Here is a 17,930-nt window from a genome sequence, read left to right as displayed (position 1 = left end):
ATCGTTCATACTGCCAAAGCATCGGTTTGCACCATAGCTTTTCGCTAACACAAATTTTTTTACTCGGGATAGACTTGGTTTTGTTCAAGATAATTCTTGTGTGCTAATATTGTGCTCATATTTATTCCAGGTACAACATGTCGAAGAATATTTGGGATGACGTCCGTGAATGGCTGGGCATGAGGAAGTATATAGGATCGGCGAACACGGTACTAAAAGCCTTCCGAGGAGTCTACCGTGGTAACTCGATGCTCAACATGATGAGAGTTATGGCACTAACGTGTACGATTTATCATATTTGGAATGCAAGGAATAGGGCAATATTCGAGAGTAAAAAGCCGGATGTGAGAGCTATCATCAAGAAGATCAATATTTTAGTCTTTCGTTGTATTCCTAGTGCGATTACTGTGATAGATGATTATAGAACGAATTGACCAGTGGTAGAGTCTGCTTGTGTGAATTATCTTGTGGATACCTAGTATCGTTGTACTTGTCCTATCTTTCTACCTTATTTAATGAAAGTAATCTCATTAAGAAAAATTTATGTTTGCGAAAATGATTTTCTTTATGCATTCCCCCATATGCCCTCAAAACCTCGGAGCAACCAGCAGAAATATCATTACCGTATAAAAATAAAATAAAATAAAATATTAAGTTATCCACATATAATAATAATAATAATAATAATAATAATAATTTAGTGATTGGACGCAATGCTATTCGAGCTGTACCTAAGATCCCAAATTTTCCAGTCCCGCCAACGTCTGCGGTTACAGTTGTCCGTATAAAACCCTAATATTCCTTTTGCTTCACTCTTACACAGCTAAAGCCAAACTGGCAAAATGAGCTTCGCTGCGTACAAGATGATGCACCATGCCACCGGCATCGAGCACTGCGCCTCCGGGTTCATCAGCCAATCGGCCGCCGATGCCACTCCACGAGCCCCTGAACTACCGGGTGATGGGCTGGACTCCGAGTGGCCATCCTCCACCAAGCTTATTGGCCCTGTTCCTAACCTCATCACTGTCGCTGCCAACGTCCTTGAAGTCTACACCGTCAGAATTCAGGAGGAATCCGCTAACCTCATGAGCTCCAAACCGGCCAAACGTGGCGGTGTCTTGGCGGGCGTATCTGGTGCCTCCCTCGAGCTCGTCTGCCATTACAGGTCTCTTTTTCTTACAATGTATTCCGAGGTAATCTTGCATCAAAATTTTAAGTTATATGTGGTGTGTATTTGTATGATATGGACTCCATTTTTAATTTGGCGAACTTAGGAATTTAATCAAGGGCAAATTAAGGTGGAGCGAGATTTTATGTAGTTTGAGTGCAAAACTCGAGCTTTGAAAAATTATGCATCAAATTCGAATTTTTTTCTCTTGTGGTGGCTATCACGTGATTAGTATATACTGGTTTGTTCATATGTTGTAGATTGCATGGCAATGTGGAGTCATTAGGGGTGTTAACAAATGGAGGTGTTAATGAAGGAAGGAGGAGAGATTCAATTATATTGACTTTTCGAGATGCAAAATTTTCAGTTTTGGAGTTTGATGATTCTTTACACGGGCTTCGCACCAGGTGAGCTTTATTCTCGTCCATCACAAGTTTCACAGGAAAAAAAGAGAATTATATTTCATTTCACTTGTATACTGACTTACTGATGGATTTAAAAGTAAGATTTCAGCAATGTTGATCTTCAACATGAACTTGCTAAAAAATTCCTGAATATTGAAAATTATTTGGTAAACGACCAGCAAGGTTTGGGGAATTGCAGGTTGTCAATTTCCAACCGAATGCATGTGTGTCATTGTTTACTGTTAGTTTGAGACTTGAGTTGTACTGCATCTTTTTCTAGTTGTTTGAAAGCCCAACCATAATGCTTAATTGATGTAGTTCAGTTTCATGTATTAGTCTATTAGTTTTCTGAAACACATATAGTTGTGTTCTAATCATAAAGTTCATTTCATCTTCCAGTTCTATGCATTGTTTCGAGGGTCCGGATTGGCTGCACTTGAAAAAAGGCAGAGAATGTTTTAGCACAGGCCCACTAGTAAAAGTTGATCCACTGGGAAGGTGTTCCGCTGTTCTTGTTTATGGACTACAGATGATAGTTCTCAAGACAGCTGAGGTTTTCTTTATTGTTTTCCAATTTTGATTATTTCATTTTTATAACATAATTTATTTTAATGTGCATTACTGCCAGTTATATTGTGTTGCTTTATTGAGCATCAGTGATACTAGATGGTTTGGACATAAGGTTTGATATGATGCATCAATTACCAATATTAATCAGCATGCTGTTGAGTAGTGTGACTTGATACTATAACAGATTATTTTGCTAATGAATTTTAGCTATGATGTGGAAATGGCTGAATGAGCGAAGTTGGTTGGTAATGTGTCCTTAGCACATACCTTGCACTGTGCCGTATTCCAATAGATGATTATGATGTGTGTCAAATGATCATTTATGTATTTTTAAGTACATGTTGCTATCTCCTTGTCTGGACTAATTTCAATGGCCTTTGTAATTTCACATTTTAAGTTTCAAAAATATTCTAGATGTCATTGTCACATTAATTTCTATCGAAGTTCAGGAAACGCTCAACCTAACAATGACATGATTGTGTTGAGACTTGCATATTACTTTCAGACCAACATATTTCATTTCAGTGAAGAATGATTTCATTCTGCACATGAGTGTGAGTCAGCTGGGTGTATGGGATTGGGGCAATTGCATGGTTCTTAATTGTTTACAAACCCGCATGAAACAAGATTTGATACTGATTTAGTTCTTTTTACTCGAAAAAGGATCCTTTTCTCAGTACACTTTGACAGCAACATGTCACATAAAAGTTATATAGCAGGGTCTTCTCTTAGAATCCATCCCAGATTGCATGTCCCCATTTACAATTTTGCATTATATAATGTTGGCGGTTGAAATGATGATTGTATTGATATGTGCTGTGGCTAGACAAATGCTTTTGCCAGTTTCTGTGGTGAAACAGTAACTGTGTGCATGCAGGTGTGGGTGTTTTTGCTTTGCTTTGTTTGTTTGTTTTTTTTAATTTAATTATTAACTTTTGATGCTAGGCCAGTTCTGGTTTGGCTGTGGAGGACAATACTTTTAATTCAGGGCCTGGTGCATCTCGAATTGAGTCATCCTACGTTGTTGGTCTGCGAGATCTTGACATGAAGCATGTTAAAGATTTTATATTTTTACATGGTAAGATTTTACTTGGGTTTCTTTAATCTCATAACTTTGATAAACAATGGGTTACAATGTGGCTAAGGTTGTATTGCCATCTCTTATATCAGAATTTCACTTTTTTGTCGCATTCAGCTTCCATAGATGTTAATTTTCTTTGTTTCATTTGTTGTTGGAACTGTTCAAGTGTTAGATTATGATTTTTTGACAGAGTTTATCACCTTCTTGAGAATCTGTCCACTGCTGGGTCACACTCACACTCATGTCTACTACCCTTCATAGTTAATAAATATAAAATAAACAGATTAATGGCTGTTTATCATGCTAATGGATGCTGGGTCACACTCACACTCATGTTACTCCCTTGGATCCCTTTTTTCGCTATTTGTTGCCAATTTATGAGATAACACTGTCAGATACTATGTGAATAATTGTATTTCAGCCTTAGCGTCTCTCGTCTTTATTTTTTATGGTTGATGATTAAACCTTTGACAGGTTACATTGAGCCTGTTGTGGTTATTCTACATGAGCAGGAGCTTACTTGGGCTGGTCGTGTATCATGGAAACATCACACTTGTATGATAACTGCGCTTAGTATCAATACAACTTTAAAGCAGCATCCACTCATATGGTCAGCCAATGTAAGTTATAGTTTTATTTATGCTGACTGTTAACCTTTCTATTCATATGACATTGAAGCAACAGATTTTACAAGGATCCAAAGTGTATTAAGATTTTGTGTCTTTTTTGTTTGTATTTGCACTCATATTTCCAGGCATTCTCATGGCAGCAAGATTTTCATTCCCTGTCCTGGATCAAGTACTCATTATTTCACTATGTTTGTCTGCTCTCTTGATCCGGGAGAGTGTTTATCTATTCCAGTCACCTCACGTGCGCATACCGGAATAAATGTGTACATTCTCATTATGGGAATTTTATTTTCTGTGCTGTGATTGTGATCAAGCATTAATTATGTTGCTAGCTTTTCTTTGTACCCGAGGCCTGAATAGCTACTTTGGTGATGGTACATATATCCGAATCTATATGCTCTGTTGGTTGTTTCCAAAAGCCTATTTTTGTTGTGGAGTTGATTTTTATTTGATACCTTGACATGGATAAATATTGCAATGAAATGCCAATCAGTCAGCTGTATAGCCCACATCTTTGATTTTGTTCTATATCTTTAATGAGTGGCTAATTACTTACAATATTTCTAGCCTTAGTTCTGGATTCTTGAAGGCTGACATGTACTTTCTAGCTTTAGAATTTATCTAAAATATGATTCCTTTTTTTCTTTGTTTTCAGAATCTTCCACATGATGCATACAAGATCCTTGCTGTTCCATCTCCCATAGGGGGAGTACTTGTGATTGCTGCTAATACAATTCATTATCATAGCCAGGTTTACCTTAACTTTAACCTTGATATTTTGTGATCTAAATTTCCCGCTATTTATTCTTTATACTTCACTTGGGCAGTCTACATCATGCTTCTTAGCATTGAACAATTTTGCCGTGCCTTTTGATGGGAGGTGAGACCCAGCTCCTTGACTCTTTTATCCTCCCGCTTTTCCTTCTCAAGATAATTGAGCTTTTCCATCAGTCCCTGTTTTTCTGCCTTGTCACTGAAACTCTTATGGCAGCTATCTGTACATGTACTTCTTTATCTGACCTTACAATTGTTACACTATGATTAATGCCACGACGTTTTCCCCTTTTCTAGATATTTGTCTTGGTTGACGAACCTTAGTTTTTTTAACTTTAGGGACATTTTTTTCTGTTTTTAAGCAGATTGAGGGTTGAAATTTTTCATGATAGTGAAGGACTTGCAGCATAATATTTTGAAGTCTTTTCTTTGTTTGTTGCTTCTCATCTAGGTGCACTAATGCATAGGTTTAACAGGACAGGTTAATCATCAGCCAACTTTTACAGTAATCCAAGTTGAGGGTGTCCTGATGCTTCATTTTCCATTTCAATTCCGCTATCTGTATTATTTTATTTTTCTGGATGAAAGTTTCCTGACACCATAGACCAGGTTACCAGAATTGGTTGTTAAATGACTGAGTTCTGCTTGGCACTCCTAGCTAAGTTTTCTTTGGGTGTTTCAGTTACTGAAGTCAATAGAGTAGTGATCTGGAGCAAAATTTGATTCAAATGGCACCGTGGTTGTGTGAGGATATGACTCGGGCCTTTCAATTGGTACCATAATTCTAGGCATGTGCTGTTACATGTCTTGACTTGATATCACATAATGTTTCTTCTATGATAATTAGGCAAGGGGAAATTTCTTTTCATATATTTTTGCAGGAAAATTTGGATTTAATCTTTATTCTGGTTTACAATACACCAAAGACATTGTGAATGCTATATACTGTTTGATCAAGTGGGTGGGCAGTATTATTTTCCTGAACCTTTACATGGTTTTAGGATCGTCTACTTCAGTTCTTCTTAACCAAAGAGGCTGCATATTAGTGTAGGAGATGATGAGGACACTACATGATGCTGGTGCTTGAGGAGGGGAAAAAGTGAAATGGATAGAGAAAGATTCTAATGGATTGAGCTACTTTAGGCCTATGGCATAGGTTGATTTGTTTTAGTGGAATGTGAATTGGTTCTTGTAAAGTTTGCAGAGTAGTAAATGAATTGTTGTGAGTTAGCTGTTCTGCTGAGAGTGTTTGATGTGAATTGTTGTGAGTTTTTAATTATTTCGGACACTGTCATTGTGTTTTCTTGTAAGCTAGTTGGTTAGATTATATGATTTTAATGGTTGTCATATTGACAATTGTGTATAATGGCCGTTGAAAGATTTAGTATGATTCACATCTCCATCCTACATTTTTAATGAGATAATTAAGTTATCCCTGATGTGGATTCCTTGTCTACATTTCAGTCAAGAGATGCCTAGACCTAGTTTCATTACAGAGCTTGATGCTGCCAATGCAACATGGTTAACAAATGATGTTGCCATGTTCTCGACAAAAACTGGGGAACTGCTTTTGCTTACTCTTGTTTATGATGGAAGGTTGGTATTCTTTTGCATTTTAATGTCTTTCTCTTTTGCATCTTACAGTTCCCCGTGTCTTCTGATTTGAGCCACGGTATTCAGTTTTTCACGTTGCCATCACTGATGTAATATGTTGTATTTCCATTTTTGCAGAATTGTTCAGAGGCTCGAACTTTCCAAGTCAAGAGCTTCTGTACTTACTTCGGTTAGCCGCTTTTTATGTTGATCATGCTTCTGTATATTACTGGATGAACCTTTTTTTTTTTTTGGTATCCTACTCATTTTTTGTTGATTTTTTAGGATATTACAACAATTGGAAGCTCACTCTTCTTCCTGGGCAGTCGTTTGGGTGATAGTTTGCTAGTGCAATATAATTCTGAAGTGGGAACTCCTGCTCCAGCTACTGGTTTGAAGGAAGAGGTTTGCCTTTTTAAATATTCACCTTAACATTAATGCAGCTCTTGTTTGATTTTATTCTTATGGGCTCTCGTTTTCTTGTTAAAGGATTGGTGGTGGATTTTGAAGTTCAAAATTTGTTGGAATCACTACTTTTCACCATTATGTTATCTTGGAAATTTTAAAATTTATGTTTTCAGTTAAATGTACTTTTTTCTTGAAAGATATATTTATTATTTTTTCTATCTTGTATTTGTCTTTTTTATTTTCTAGGTTGGGGATATAGAAACTGATGCACCTTTAGCAAAGAGGTTGCGGAGGTCTCCCTCTGATGCATTGAAGGATATAGCCAATAATGAGGAACTTTCTTTATTTGGCTCAAGCCCAAATAATTCTCAGCTAGCTCAGGTTAAACATCTTCTGAAAATATGCTGAGCGATGTCTTACATTTATGATGATAATCGATATCTATTTACGTGCTTGGGGGTGTGATTCAAATGTCACCCACCATTGTTCTAATTGACAGCAGCCAAATGTCATTTCCTCTTTAGTTGCTTACTTGCTTATGATATGATAAGTACTAAAGCTCTAGTTGAATTTTGGCTTATGTATGAGTGGAAAGACCAAGTGTTTGCTTTGGGATATAATTATCATATCCATACTTTTTGTTAACTTATTGATACTGTTAGTTTTCATAGTCTGTTGCAGTGATGATTGGTTTCACCTACAAATATTAAATAACTGAAGAAGAATTGAGCAAAAAATTTCAAGTTGACAAGTATGATTGCAGGATGTTTTTATTTTAAGGGTTGAAGAGTTACAATAGGGTTGGGGATCTAAAATGAAAGTAGTGAATCACTTCTTTGCGCATCTTCTCTGCTTTGTTTTTATTTATAACCTCATCTAGCAACTAATATCCCAAAACTCGAGATATATCTTTTGAAATAATTCTCTAAATCCATGTGAAGTGTTAATATGTGATTATTTCCGCCAAATCATTTCCTATGATATTTGCTTTGTCGACTCTTTACTCTGAGTCGGTATATGGTAAAGGGTCTTACAAGAGCAATATACATTTCAGGGTAAAAACCACCTTTCTTGTCGGAGCTCTTGAAGAGCTTGATGAGTTTTACTTGTGGCAGATGACTTATCCGAAATTTCGTTTTATGCTTTCATCATAATTAGCTTTTACTGTCATAAGTTTATTTTGCTGCATGAATCTGATTGTTTTGCATTTCTTATGGTGCCATGTTCTTTGATGCATGCAGAAAACTTTCTCATTCGCCGTGAGGGATTCATTGCTTAATGTTGGTCCATTGAAAGATTTCTCTTATGGTTTGAGAATTAGCGCTGACCCAAATGCGACAGGAAGTGCGAAGCAGAGTAATTATGAACTGGTAAATTATGATTTCATTAATTTGAATATTAGTGCTACAAATAAACTCGAGCATCTTGTATTTGCCTGTGCCAAGTATTTTGAATTGTCATTATTATTCATCTTAATACATCTTCTATGACTCCCCGGACCAGAAGTTTAAGTTTTATTTCTTATTATGATGCCCAGGCATTCAAAAATTTTATTTTGGATCTTGTTCAGGTGTGCTGTTCTGGACACGGAAAGAATGGTTCTCTCAGTGTGCTTCAACAATCAATTCGCCCAGAAACCATAACTCAGGTTTGCATAGATTCTTTTCCCAATTAGAAAATACCACTCTTTTATTATTTTCCCATTACAGTAAAACTGTAATTGGTTGGAGCCTTCCATTGTATTTGGAGGAAGTTCATCTGCTAGATTTGAGTCTGCTTGTGTAACCCTTTCGTCTTCAAATGGTTTTATTTTTTAATTTTTAAAAAATATTGAGTTTATTCTACACATTGATCAGTGCAGATAGAATAGGAAAGATGGGTGGGAGAGTAAAAGGAAAGTTTTCTTTATTTTGGTGTATGGGGCTATGAAAGAGTCAAGCTCTGAGTGAGCATGTACTGTAATTAACCTTAGTTCACATAGAATTTTCTAGTTTCAGCTAGCTCAATTTACCAACTTGTTAAAATAGCGAGCCCCTGCGAACCCTAGCAAACATTCAAATATTTGTCCTACATTCATTCGTGAAGGTACTCCTAATGGGTTGAAGACCATATCAACAGGTCTTTGAGTTCAATTAGGAGCGTTGTGTTTTATGTTCTGAAGAGAAATTAGATCAATTTTCAAGCGATGAAGACAACAGACATGGTTGACATGTCAAGGGATTTTGATTTATTATACTATACGAAATATAGATAAATAATAAGAAAAATCTTGGAAGTTTTCGAATGATGTATGAGCTCAAGGCTGCTCAAATCTAAGCTTGAGTCAAGCAGCACAAAAACACGTTCTGCTTGTTTAAAACGGGAACTTTAATGTTCCAATTTCAGTGTGTATCCAAACTCAATGAAATATGAAAACCTTTACGGCAAGTAGCATCACTTCTTCTTTACCTGTCTGGGGATATGTCAACCATGATATGAAATTGTATGTGTACCCAAATAGTGCATTTACCAGCATCGGTCCATTCAGAACCTTATCATACATTTCTTAATTTCCAAGCAAATTGATTTGGGTTGGATCACCTACCTGTACTATGTATTACAAATTGAGTGATTTTTCAGTTGTTTTCTTTGACTTTGTTGTTGATATGCATCAAAACATCCTGCTTTTATGCAGGAATCACTACCCGGTTGCAAAGGGATTTGGACAGTTTACCACAAGAATTTACGCAGTGATTCCTCAAAGGGAGCAGCTTATGAAGATGAATATCATGCATATTTGATAATTAGTTTGGAAAACCGTACAATGGTGTGTCAGTAGTAAAACCTTTCTGTTTAAGTTTGGAAAAATTTTCTTTCAGGTTCAGAACTATGACTTATCCTGAATTGGCTACTATGTTATCTCTGTAGTCTTTCTTACAAACATGTTCTGTGTCGCAGGTACTACAAACAGCTAACAACCTTGAGGAGGTTACTGAAAATGTTGACTACTATGTTCAAGGAAGTACAGTTGCAGCAGGAAATTTGTTTGAAAGGTCTTTCCCTTATCTGGCTCAATCACTTTATGCACATGCTCTGGAATTTTATTTTATTGTTTTCACCTTCTTAGTTTCCCTCTCTATATCAATGATTCAAATTGATAATTGAAAACACGAGTTTTATGTTCTATTCATAATCACAGCGTATGGACTTTTTTCCGTACAGCACATGGAATTTATGTGCACGTATTGTTTACATCTTTTGTAGTGTTGGTGCTTCGGGAGAGAATAGTGTTAATTCCATGGAAATGACCTTTCGTTTGGACTTGTATGAATAGAAGGTCGTCAAAATTAGAACAAGAACTCTGCTAATATAAGGCTAATACACTCTGCTTGGGCCTGGGTGGAGTGGAGGGAAACATGGATTTGCTTGTAAATGCAGTCTGAGCTTCGTCAGTTCGACATTGAAATACAATTTTAATTCTAACCTTAATTTATAAGTTCTTTTTAGGCTTAAGTTTTTCTGGCACTGAAAGCATCGGTATTAGGGTCTGAGGTCCTTTTGCTTCAATTTGCTTTATTTAGAATAAGTGGTGACTTAGGTTTGGTCTTTTTGAAGAGCGTTTGGTGCCTTTAGCAGATGAAAATTTTAGTTCTGTTAGTTCACGTCCTGTCCCTGCTTATTAATGAGGAAATACCGTTTTCCAGTTTTTGAATTGCAATGACAATGGGTAATTAATGTTATCACTGAAGTCCTATTAGGTGATAACATTTTGTGAATTTTTTTGGTCATGCAGACGTCGAGTTATCCAAATCTTTGCTCGTGGTGCTCGGATCCTTGATGGCGCTTTCATGACTCAAGATTTGACATTTAAAACTTCCAACTCGGAAGCTGGTGCAGGTTCTGAAGGCACAACTGTGTCATCGGTTTTCATTGCTGATCCTTATGTGTTGCTGAGAATGACTGATGGAAGTATTCAGCTTCTTGTTGGAGGTATGCCTTAATACTTCGTAAACAATAAAATGGCTTCTTTTTTGTAATACATGTAGTATGATATTTTTTTTGTACAGAAAAATAGCTTTTGATTCTGTCTCTTGAATGTGTTTTATTTATTACATTTTTTGTCGAGATGCTCCTTACTCCAATTATAGAATTCATTTTTTGAAATGAGGAACCCATTCATAAATTATGTTGATTCTGTGGATGTGAACTGATTAAATTTGAAAAATTGCTTTTAAATTAGAATCATAATCCTACATGTATCGTTTTCTGTGACAATGATGTCCCCTTATTTAAAATCATACCACAAAATGAAGGTTAATAGACAATGCAATTAGTTCTGTATCCTTTGGTGTGCCTTTTGCTCCCAAGTCACAGTTTTTGATATATGTTGGTGTCGAGTGCTCATGATTTATTACATTGTTTGAATTATCTGCAAAGTGAGTACCTTTAGAACTTAATCAATATATATGGAATTAGATTTGATATTATGCCTTTGTTCCCTTGCATGTCCTATTATTATTATTGCTATTTTCCCACAAATATTGGGATTTATGTATTAGGGTTTGATAAGTCCAACAACCCTTCCTAAATTGCTACCCTCCTACCGAAACTTATATCCTGTGATGGTGAGGAGGATGGACGGGTTTCAGCGAGTTATATTTTGCATTTTCTTAGCATTTTAGGGTATTTTTAATCCTTTATTTTATTGCATTTAATAATTTTTTGGGTAAATCTTGAAATCTAAATCTCTGATCTTTGTATTGATGGAAATTTATGGATTTGTTATTTTATCACACTTCTTGCAGTATTTTGGTACGTGGAACCTTTTACTTTGGGGAAAATATTCGTTTGTAAAAATTGTGGCTTCTATTGTGTTGAAGAATTTCCATTTTTTATGATGTAAAATTTTTTTGGATTGCTCTAGTTCTTAAGCATCTACTTGTGTTTCCTCTATTGCCTCTGTAATGCAGCTAATTTTCATATTTATGTGTCTGGTAACTTCAGTAACCCGCACATATATTCCTTTTAACTAGTTAGATAATACATTGAAAGATTGCTTGGGGTTGGCATAGATCAAAGGTTGGAGTGAATGAGTGCTTGTAGTGTTTGGCCCTGAAACTTGTCCAATTGAATTAAAACTGGGCAACTTGGGAATTCACATTTAGATACGATTTGATATTTTTGGTAGATGGATAAAAAGATCTTGTTAACATGATTGCCATATATGAATGTCTAATAGTATTGTGTTTATCTTCCAAAAGTTTCAAACTGCACTAAGACGTTAACACAACTGTTTCCAGAACAATATTCTAATTCCAGGCATTGAAATGGGCCCGTATTTGATAGTGTTTTTTTCTCTACTCCTATGTGCTGAACCATGCTTTATGTGGTCTTGGCATTGTGCTTACTCGGTTTCTTCTCCTAGATCCCTCCACATGCACAGTTTCTGTCATTATTCCACCTGCATTTGAAAGCTCGGATAAGTTGGTGTCTGCTTGTACACTCTATCAAGATAAAGGACCTGAAGCATGGCTCCGGAAGACGAGTACAGATGCTTGGCTTGGTACTGGCATTGGGGAGGGTATTGATGGAACGGATGGTATGATGCATGATCAGGGTGACGTATACTGTGTTCTGTGCTATGAAAATGGAAATCTTGAGATATTTGATTTGCCCAATTTCAACAGTGTTTTCTCTGTTGACAAATTTGTTTCTGGAAAGGGTCACATTGTGGACTCATTTTTTCACGATCCGGTGAATGATCCTGTGAAACTCATGAAAAAAAATTCTGAAGCCAATAGAGATGGTAGGAAAGAAGCGAATCATGGTATACAGGTTGTTGAGCTGTCCATGCAAAGATGGGCTTCTGATCATAGCCGTCCCTTTCTATTTGGAATATTGTCCGATGGGAGTATTCTATGTTATCATGCTTATATTTATGAAGGTTCAGAAAATGCTCCCGCACTTAACGATGTTTATTGTCAGAATTCTATTAGTCGCAGCAGTATAAGTTCGTCTAGGCTTAGAAATCTACGTTTTGTCCGAGTTTTCTTGGACACTTATGCACGAGAGGAGTCAAAATCAGGGATCGCATCTCAACGTATAAACATTTTCAAGAATGTCAGTGGTGTACAGGGTTTATTCCTCTCCGGGACAAGGCCAGCTTGGTTCATGATATTCAGGGAGCGCATACGGATTCATCCACAGGTTAGTTTGTCTCAGTTTATATGGTTCCACTTATTGAGTGAAAGCTAAGAGTATGACATCTTTTTCTATATATGTAATTTTCTATCTTGCTGACCTTTCACAGTTTATTAAAACCCATTAGCAATCCTCTATCCTTCTCTTTCAGTTGTGTGACGGACCAATAGGTGCCTTCACTGTTCTTCACAATGTCAACTGCAATCATGGGTTTATATACATAACTTCACAGGTTAGCCAAGCATATGGGTTCTTTTATTCCTTGCACAGCAACTGAAAATATTTTTCCTTTTTCTTAGGGCGCTTTAAAAATATGCCAACTTTCAGCTTTATCATCCTATGACAATTATTGGCCAGTGCAGAAGGTATGAAATCATTTTTTCCAATCTCTTTAGCGGTATTTTTTTATAACACGAATTTGTTTCCATTAAACTCATATGCAATCCTTTCCTTTTCTCTTCTTGGGCGCCTTCCCTCCATGTATTTTATCTGTGACAGGTATCACTTAAGGGAACGCCACATCAAATAACTTACTTTGCTGAGAAAAATTTGTACCCGGTTATAGTTTCTGTTCCAGTAAGTTTGTGCTCTATTTTATCAGTTTTTTATATATAATTATGAAATTTCTTGTTTCATTGGGAATATTACTTCCTTGTATTCGCTTGGTCCTCATGAATCTTGTGCTAGAAAATAAACTTGATTTCATAAACTCAAAACAACTAGGCACTAGCTGCTTTCTTCGGCTCCCTAACAAGAGGGTCAGGAACAAGGAAAAAATTTAATGGGTAACTCAATCAGGTTTTCTTTACAATTTTTTTGCAGATGCTAAAGCCACTTAATCAAGTCATTCAGTCTCTGATTGATCAAGAAGTTGGAAATCAATTTGAAAATGATAATTTGAATTTTGAGGGGACCTATCCTGTGGAAGAATTTGAGGTACGGATAATGGAAGCTGAAAAATCCAGTGGGCCCTGGCAAACAAAGGCTACAATTCCCATGCAAAGCTCCGAAAATGCTTTAACTGTACGAGTTGTCACATTATATGTAAGTTTAACTTGTCACATCAAACTGCTTTTTGCCTGAAATGTTCTAATTTTCACCCATTAAGTTTTTTAACTATTTGGTTATGGTATTATGTACCTCCTGAACATTTTATTGTAATTTATTGAGTTATTCATGTTTGAATTGTCTATGCTTTTAGAATACTACAACACAAGAAAATGAGACGCTGTTGGCAGTTGGAACTGCTTTTGTGCAAGGGGAAGATGTAGCAGCTAGAGGACGTGTACTTTTATTTTCTGTTGACAAGAATTCGGACGGCGGTCAAGCTATGGTAGCGAGCTTGTATTTTCACCTTTTTGAGCACACTACAATTTATTAGCAAGCCCTAAAGTTTGTTTCATCTTGTTCTTTTAGAACTGTTTTGCTTATCCGCAACTGCTTGATAACCTTAAATTTAATCATCCTTAATCTTCTCAGGTTTCAGAAGTTTACTCTAAAGAATTGAAAGGTGCTATATCTGCTTTGGCATCACTTCAAGGTCATCTGTTGATAGCGTCAGGCCCCAAAATTATTCTGCACAAGTGGACGGGTCTTGAGTTAAATGGGGTTGCCTTCTTTGATGTCCCACCTCTTTATGTCGTGAGCCTAAACATTGTACGTGCCCCATTTGCATACCCAACTTGTTATCCTTCATTAATCTGTGGTCTGATGAACATTGTTGCTGTATGACAATCTCCATTTCTCAAGTTACTGCATTCCAAGTCTATTATGTTTTTTTTATCTTGTTCAATTTCAGTTGTATCAGGTGTCCTAGTACAATTTTTTTTTTCAAATTTCCTGTGCATATTTTTCTCTATGGCCGTAGATAGTTCAATGCTGTATCGGACCAGCTTCCCCCAATTTCAGTTACAAACCAGCAGTTCAAGCTGTCCGATACCGATATATTTGTTGGAGAAAGAAAACTTCCATGTATATCTGAGCACTTGCTCGTTTACTCTGTTGTCATTGTTCCACATATTTCACTTTTTCTAGATTTTCTGTTAATATTAGCATATGGGTTGATCAAGTCTCATTTCCAAATATTCTGTCTTAACCCAAAAATTCTGTTTTCATAGTTTTTTACTCTTTACTGAACACACACTCACCTTTTGTGAGGATGAGGTGCTCTAATTTATGATAACTTTATGAGCTTTTGGCTGGACTTTCTGTTGAGAGTGAAGTTTTGCAGGTGAAAAATTTTATTCTTCTTGGAGATGTTCACAAAAGCATATACTTTCTTAGTTGGAAAGAACAAGGGTCTCAACTTAATTTATTGGCAAAGGATTTTGGCTCGCTTGATTGTTTAGCGACTGAGTTTCTGATAGATGGAAGCACTCTCAGCCTCACAGTTTCAGATGAGCAGAAGAATGTTCAGGTAGCCCCTTCTTCTGCCGTGCATGTTTTCTTTCAAACATCAGTCACTTATGTGTTATATAATTTTGGGCAGAAAATGCCAGTGAACAATCTTAATTTTCTCAGTGTGGTGCCTGTATGGCAAGAATTGAAGCAAGAGGTTATTTGGATTTTCTTTCTTGTTTTTTGGGCATGAAAGATCATATCATTGAGGTAAAAAAATAGTGGTACAATACACTGGACATGTCCATGAAATCGGCAAAAAACATCAACATGGATTTTCCTTCCTTCTTGGCTACAAGATGACTTCCAACCCATGGAAAGTGTGGCAATTTACACTTCAACAATATTCCTTTTGTGTCCGAACTTTTTAGGCATTGGCAACTACTTCTCATAGTTCTTTAAGTTCATTCTTAAAATTTCTCAGCGTTAGTTTCGTTTTTTTTTTATTTTTATTATCACACATCATTTGTTCTCGAAACTTTACTTTCTTCACCTGCTATTTTTTTATCAGTTTGTTCTGCTTACTTTTGGATATATCAATTTCACTTATGAGTTACGTGTAATTTGTTCCACCATAGAAGAATATTTTGCCGCAATCATCTGACATTAGCAGTTTGTATGCAACAATTAGATATTCTATTATGCCCCAAAGCAGTCAGAAAGCTGGAAAGGACAGAAACTTCTATCAAGGTCTGAATTCCATGTTGGTGCACATATCACCAAGTTTTTGCGGCTGCAGCTGCTTCCTACATCGGCTGATCGAACAAGTACTGGATCTGATAAGACCAACCGCTTCGGTCTACTTTTCGGCACCTTGGATGGCAGCATTGGCTGTATTGCACCTCTCGATGAGCTGACGTTTCGTAGGCTGCAGTCACTGCAGAAAAAGCTTGTGGATGCTGTTTCCCATGTTGCTGGACTAAATCCGAGGTCTTTCCGCCACTTCTGTTCATATGGAAAGGCTCATCGGCCTGGTCCAGACAGCATTGTTGACTGCGAGCTGCTTTCCCAGTATGTAGTTTCACTCTGATGTATCTGACTGGAAAAGCTTGACTTCCTTTTGTGCATTCGATCGCAACAAGTTGACCCCAATTTTTCATTATCACATGTCAAACACTGGGTACATTTGGTTCATCTGTCAATTTATGCCTGTTTAGTCGGTAAAACTTCTGGTGGCGTGCTTGCAGAATTACGATGGTGCAGCCAAAATCCGCTGTCCATTAGAAATGTTTTGAGATTGAAATACTGCCATGATGCAGATTCTGATGTCAAACTTTGATGGCAAAATGTGATGTCGTCTGACGATATAAGGTGCTCTGATTAAGAAGTAGATGGTACTAGATTGCTGAACTAGATACTCATTCACATCTCCCTATCTTTTTAAAAAAAATTATTTCTGTAACTCTGACCATTTATAATGCGTCCATACCTCCTACAGATTCTGTTTTATCTTGCTTATCAATAATGTACTTGCTACCACCCCGTGCAGACCTCTGAAAAAGTGACAGAGAAATTATCAGAAACTGGTTTGCTGTTGTGTAAAATTTTTTTGTTCTTAATCTTATTTGAGGTTGGTGTATATGCGGGAGAGCATTATTTGAATACATTCGCATGGGCCATATCTTTTCCATTCTCATGCATCTCTTACCATCATTTTTTAAGCCGCTTAGATGCGAATGTCTGTACAAATAACATGTACCCAATACCCACATGTTGCAGTTACGAGATGCTCCCACTGGAAGAGCAGGCGGGTATTGCTCAACAAATTGGAACAACACGGACTCAGATCATGTCCAACTTGAATGATCTCACTCTTGGAACAAGCTTTCTTTGAGAGTTTGCACCAAAGGCGCTGAAAACAAAGTGGTGGACGAGAGCTTGGCCTCATGATGATATTCGCCCACTTCTCCCTCATTTCGTGCCAGCAGCCGTATTATCTGAATAATGAAGTCATGAGTCATCCCAGTAAGCGAAAGTGGCTCTCTGATACTGTCATATTTCCTTTGTGCTGTTTTAGCTATGAGGTGCGGTGGCATTTGAGTAGTCTTATGGGATAGGAGTTATTGCGTAGAAAGCAAAGAAGATTAACCACCTTGTATTTGTATTACAATGGTGTAATAATGTATTTTTGAAACTTGTATTTGCATTACAATATTGTAATCATGTATTTTAGACAATTGTTGCATAAAGCATGATCATTTAGAAGCAACAAATGGCAGTAGCTAGCTGAAATTTTTTTATAATTTGAATGGAATCTAAGTGTTGTAAATTTATGTATAATTTCCAAAATAAAAGAGTCACGAGGAAAAAAAATCAATTTTTGCTGTGGAATGAAACCCACCAACTATTTGAAGGATAATAATGGACTGCCTATACAAATTTAGTGTTTTTTACACCAAGTATATATTCGGAAATTTTCTAGTGCATTTTAGACATTTGTTGTATGCGAATGCAGAAATGAGAGAAGATTATTATATAAGAAAGAGTGGACTTTTTAAAAACCAATCAAGTAATATATTGATGCTTAATAACCTCAAAAATCACTTAACACAAAATTTGAAGCCTCGATATGCTATTTAGGAATCAAACAAATAGCAATTATTTTAGAAATAAAATTATTTACTGCGGTTAGTGGCTTTTTATGTGGGATTAATGAATGTTGAAGTTTAATAAAATATTTGTTGTTAAAATAGAAATATTATTTGATAAATGGTAGTGGAATTTCA

At 36.4% G+C, this 17,930-nt stretch overlaps 1 protein-coding gene across 2 annotated transcripts; it reads left to right on the top strand.

Moving 5' to 3' along the window:
- Positions 1 to 715: 715 nt before the first annotated feature.
- LOC140986008 (cleavage and polyadenylation specificity factor subunit 1) lies at positions 716 to 17,122 on the top strand. Of its 2 annotated transcripts, XM_073453937.1 has the most exons (26): positions 716 to 1,165; positions 1,429 to 1,575; positions 1,972 to 2,125; positions 3,088 to 3,220; positions 3,698 to 3,843; positions 4,508 to 4,603; positions 4,680 to 4,732; positions 6,091 to 6,222; positions 6,358 to 6,409; positions 6,505 to 6,624; positions 6,874 to 7,008; positions 7,869 to 7,997; positions 8,198 to 8,275; positions 9,302 to 9,433; positions 9,565 to 9,659; positions 10,400 to 10,596; positions 12,032 to 12,813; positions 12,959 to 13,039; positions 13,107 to 13,172; positions 13,306 to 13,383; positions 13,630 to 13,851; positions 14,009 to 14,140; positions 14,287 to 14,463; positions 15,038 to 15,223; positions 15,836 to 16,215; positions 16,924 to 17,122. In XM_073453937.1, exons 1-26 carry the CDS (start codon positions 843 to 845, stop codon positions 17,036 to 17,038), a joined length of 4,341 nt encoding a protein of 1,446 aa, XP_073310038.1. In that variant the 5' UTR covers positions 716 to 842; the 3' UTR covers positions 17,039 to 17,122. The 2 variants fall into 2 exon arrangements, with proteins under 2 accessions (XP_073310038.1, XP_073310039.1); XM_073453938.1 differs by lacking the exons at positions 716 to 1,165; positions 1,429 to 1,575 and having other exon boundaries at positions 1,988 to 2,125; positions 3,093 to 3,220.
- The last annotated feature ends 808 nt before the right edge of the window (positions 17,123 to 17,930 follow it).

This window comes from Primulina huaijiensis, chromosome 10 (genome assembly GCF_012295235.1).
Source record: "Primulina huaijiensis isolate GDHJ02 chromosome 10, ASM1229523v2, whole genome shotgun sequence".
Lineage (NCBI taxonomy): Eukaryota > Viridiplantae > Streptophyta > Magnoliopsida > Lamiales > Gesneriaceae > Primulina > Primulina huaijiensis.
Note: the sequence above shows the minus strand (reverse complement) of the source record. Positions and strands in the feature narration are given on the sequence as shown.

Excerpts from the sequence above, each read along its gene's own strand:
- LOC140986008 (XM_073453937.1), top strand. The coding sequence starts at position 843 with ATGAGCTTCGCTGCGTACAAGATGATGCACCATGCCACCGGCATCGAG. Across the intron at positions 3,844-4,507 it reads CACTCATATGGTCAGCCAAT|AATCTTCCACATGATGCATA; the intron begins GTAAGTTATAGT and ends CTTTGTTTTCAG. Across the intron at positions 7,998-8,197 it reads AGCAGAGTAATTATGAACTG|GTGTGCTGTTCTGGACACGG; the intron begins GTAAATTATGAT and ends GATCTTGTTCAG.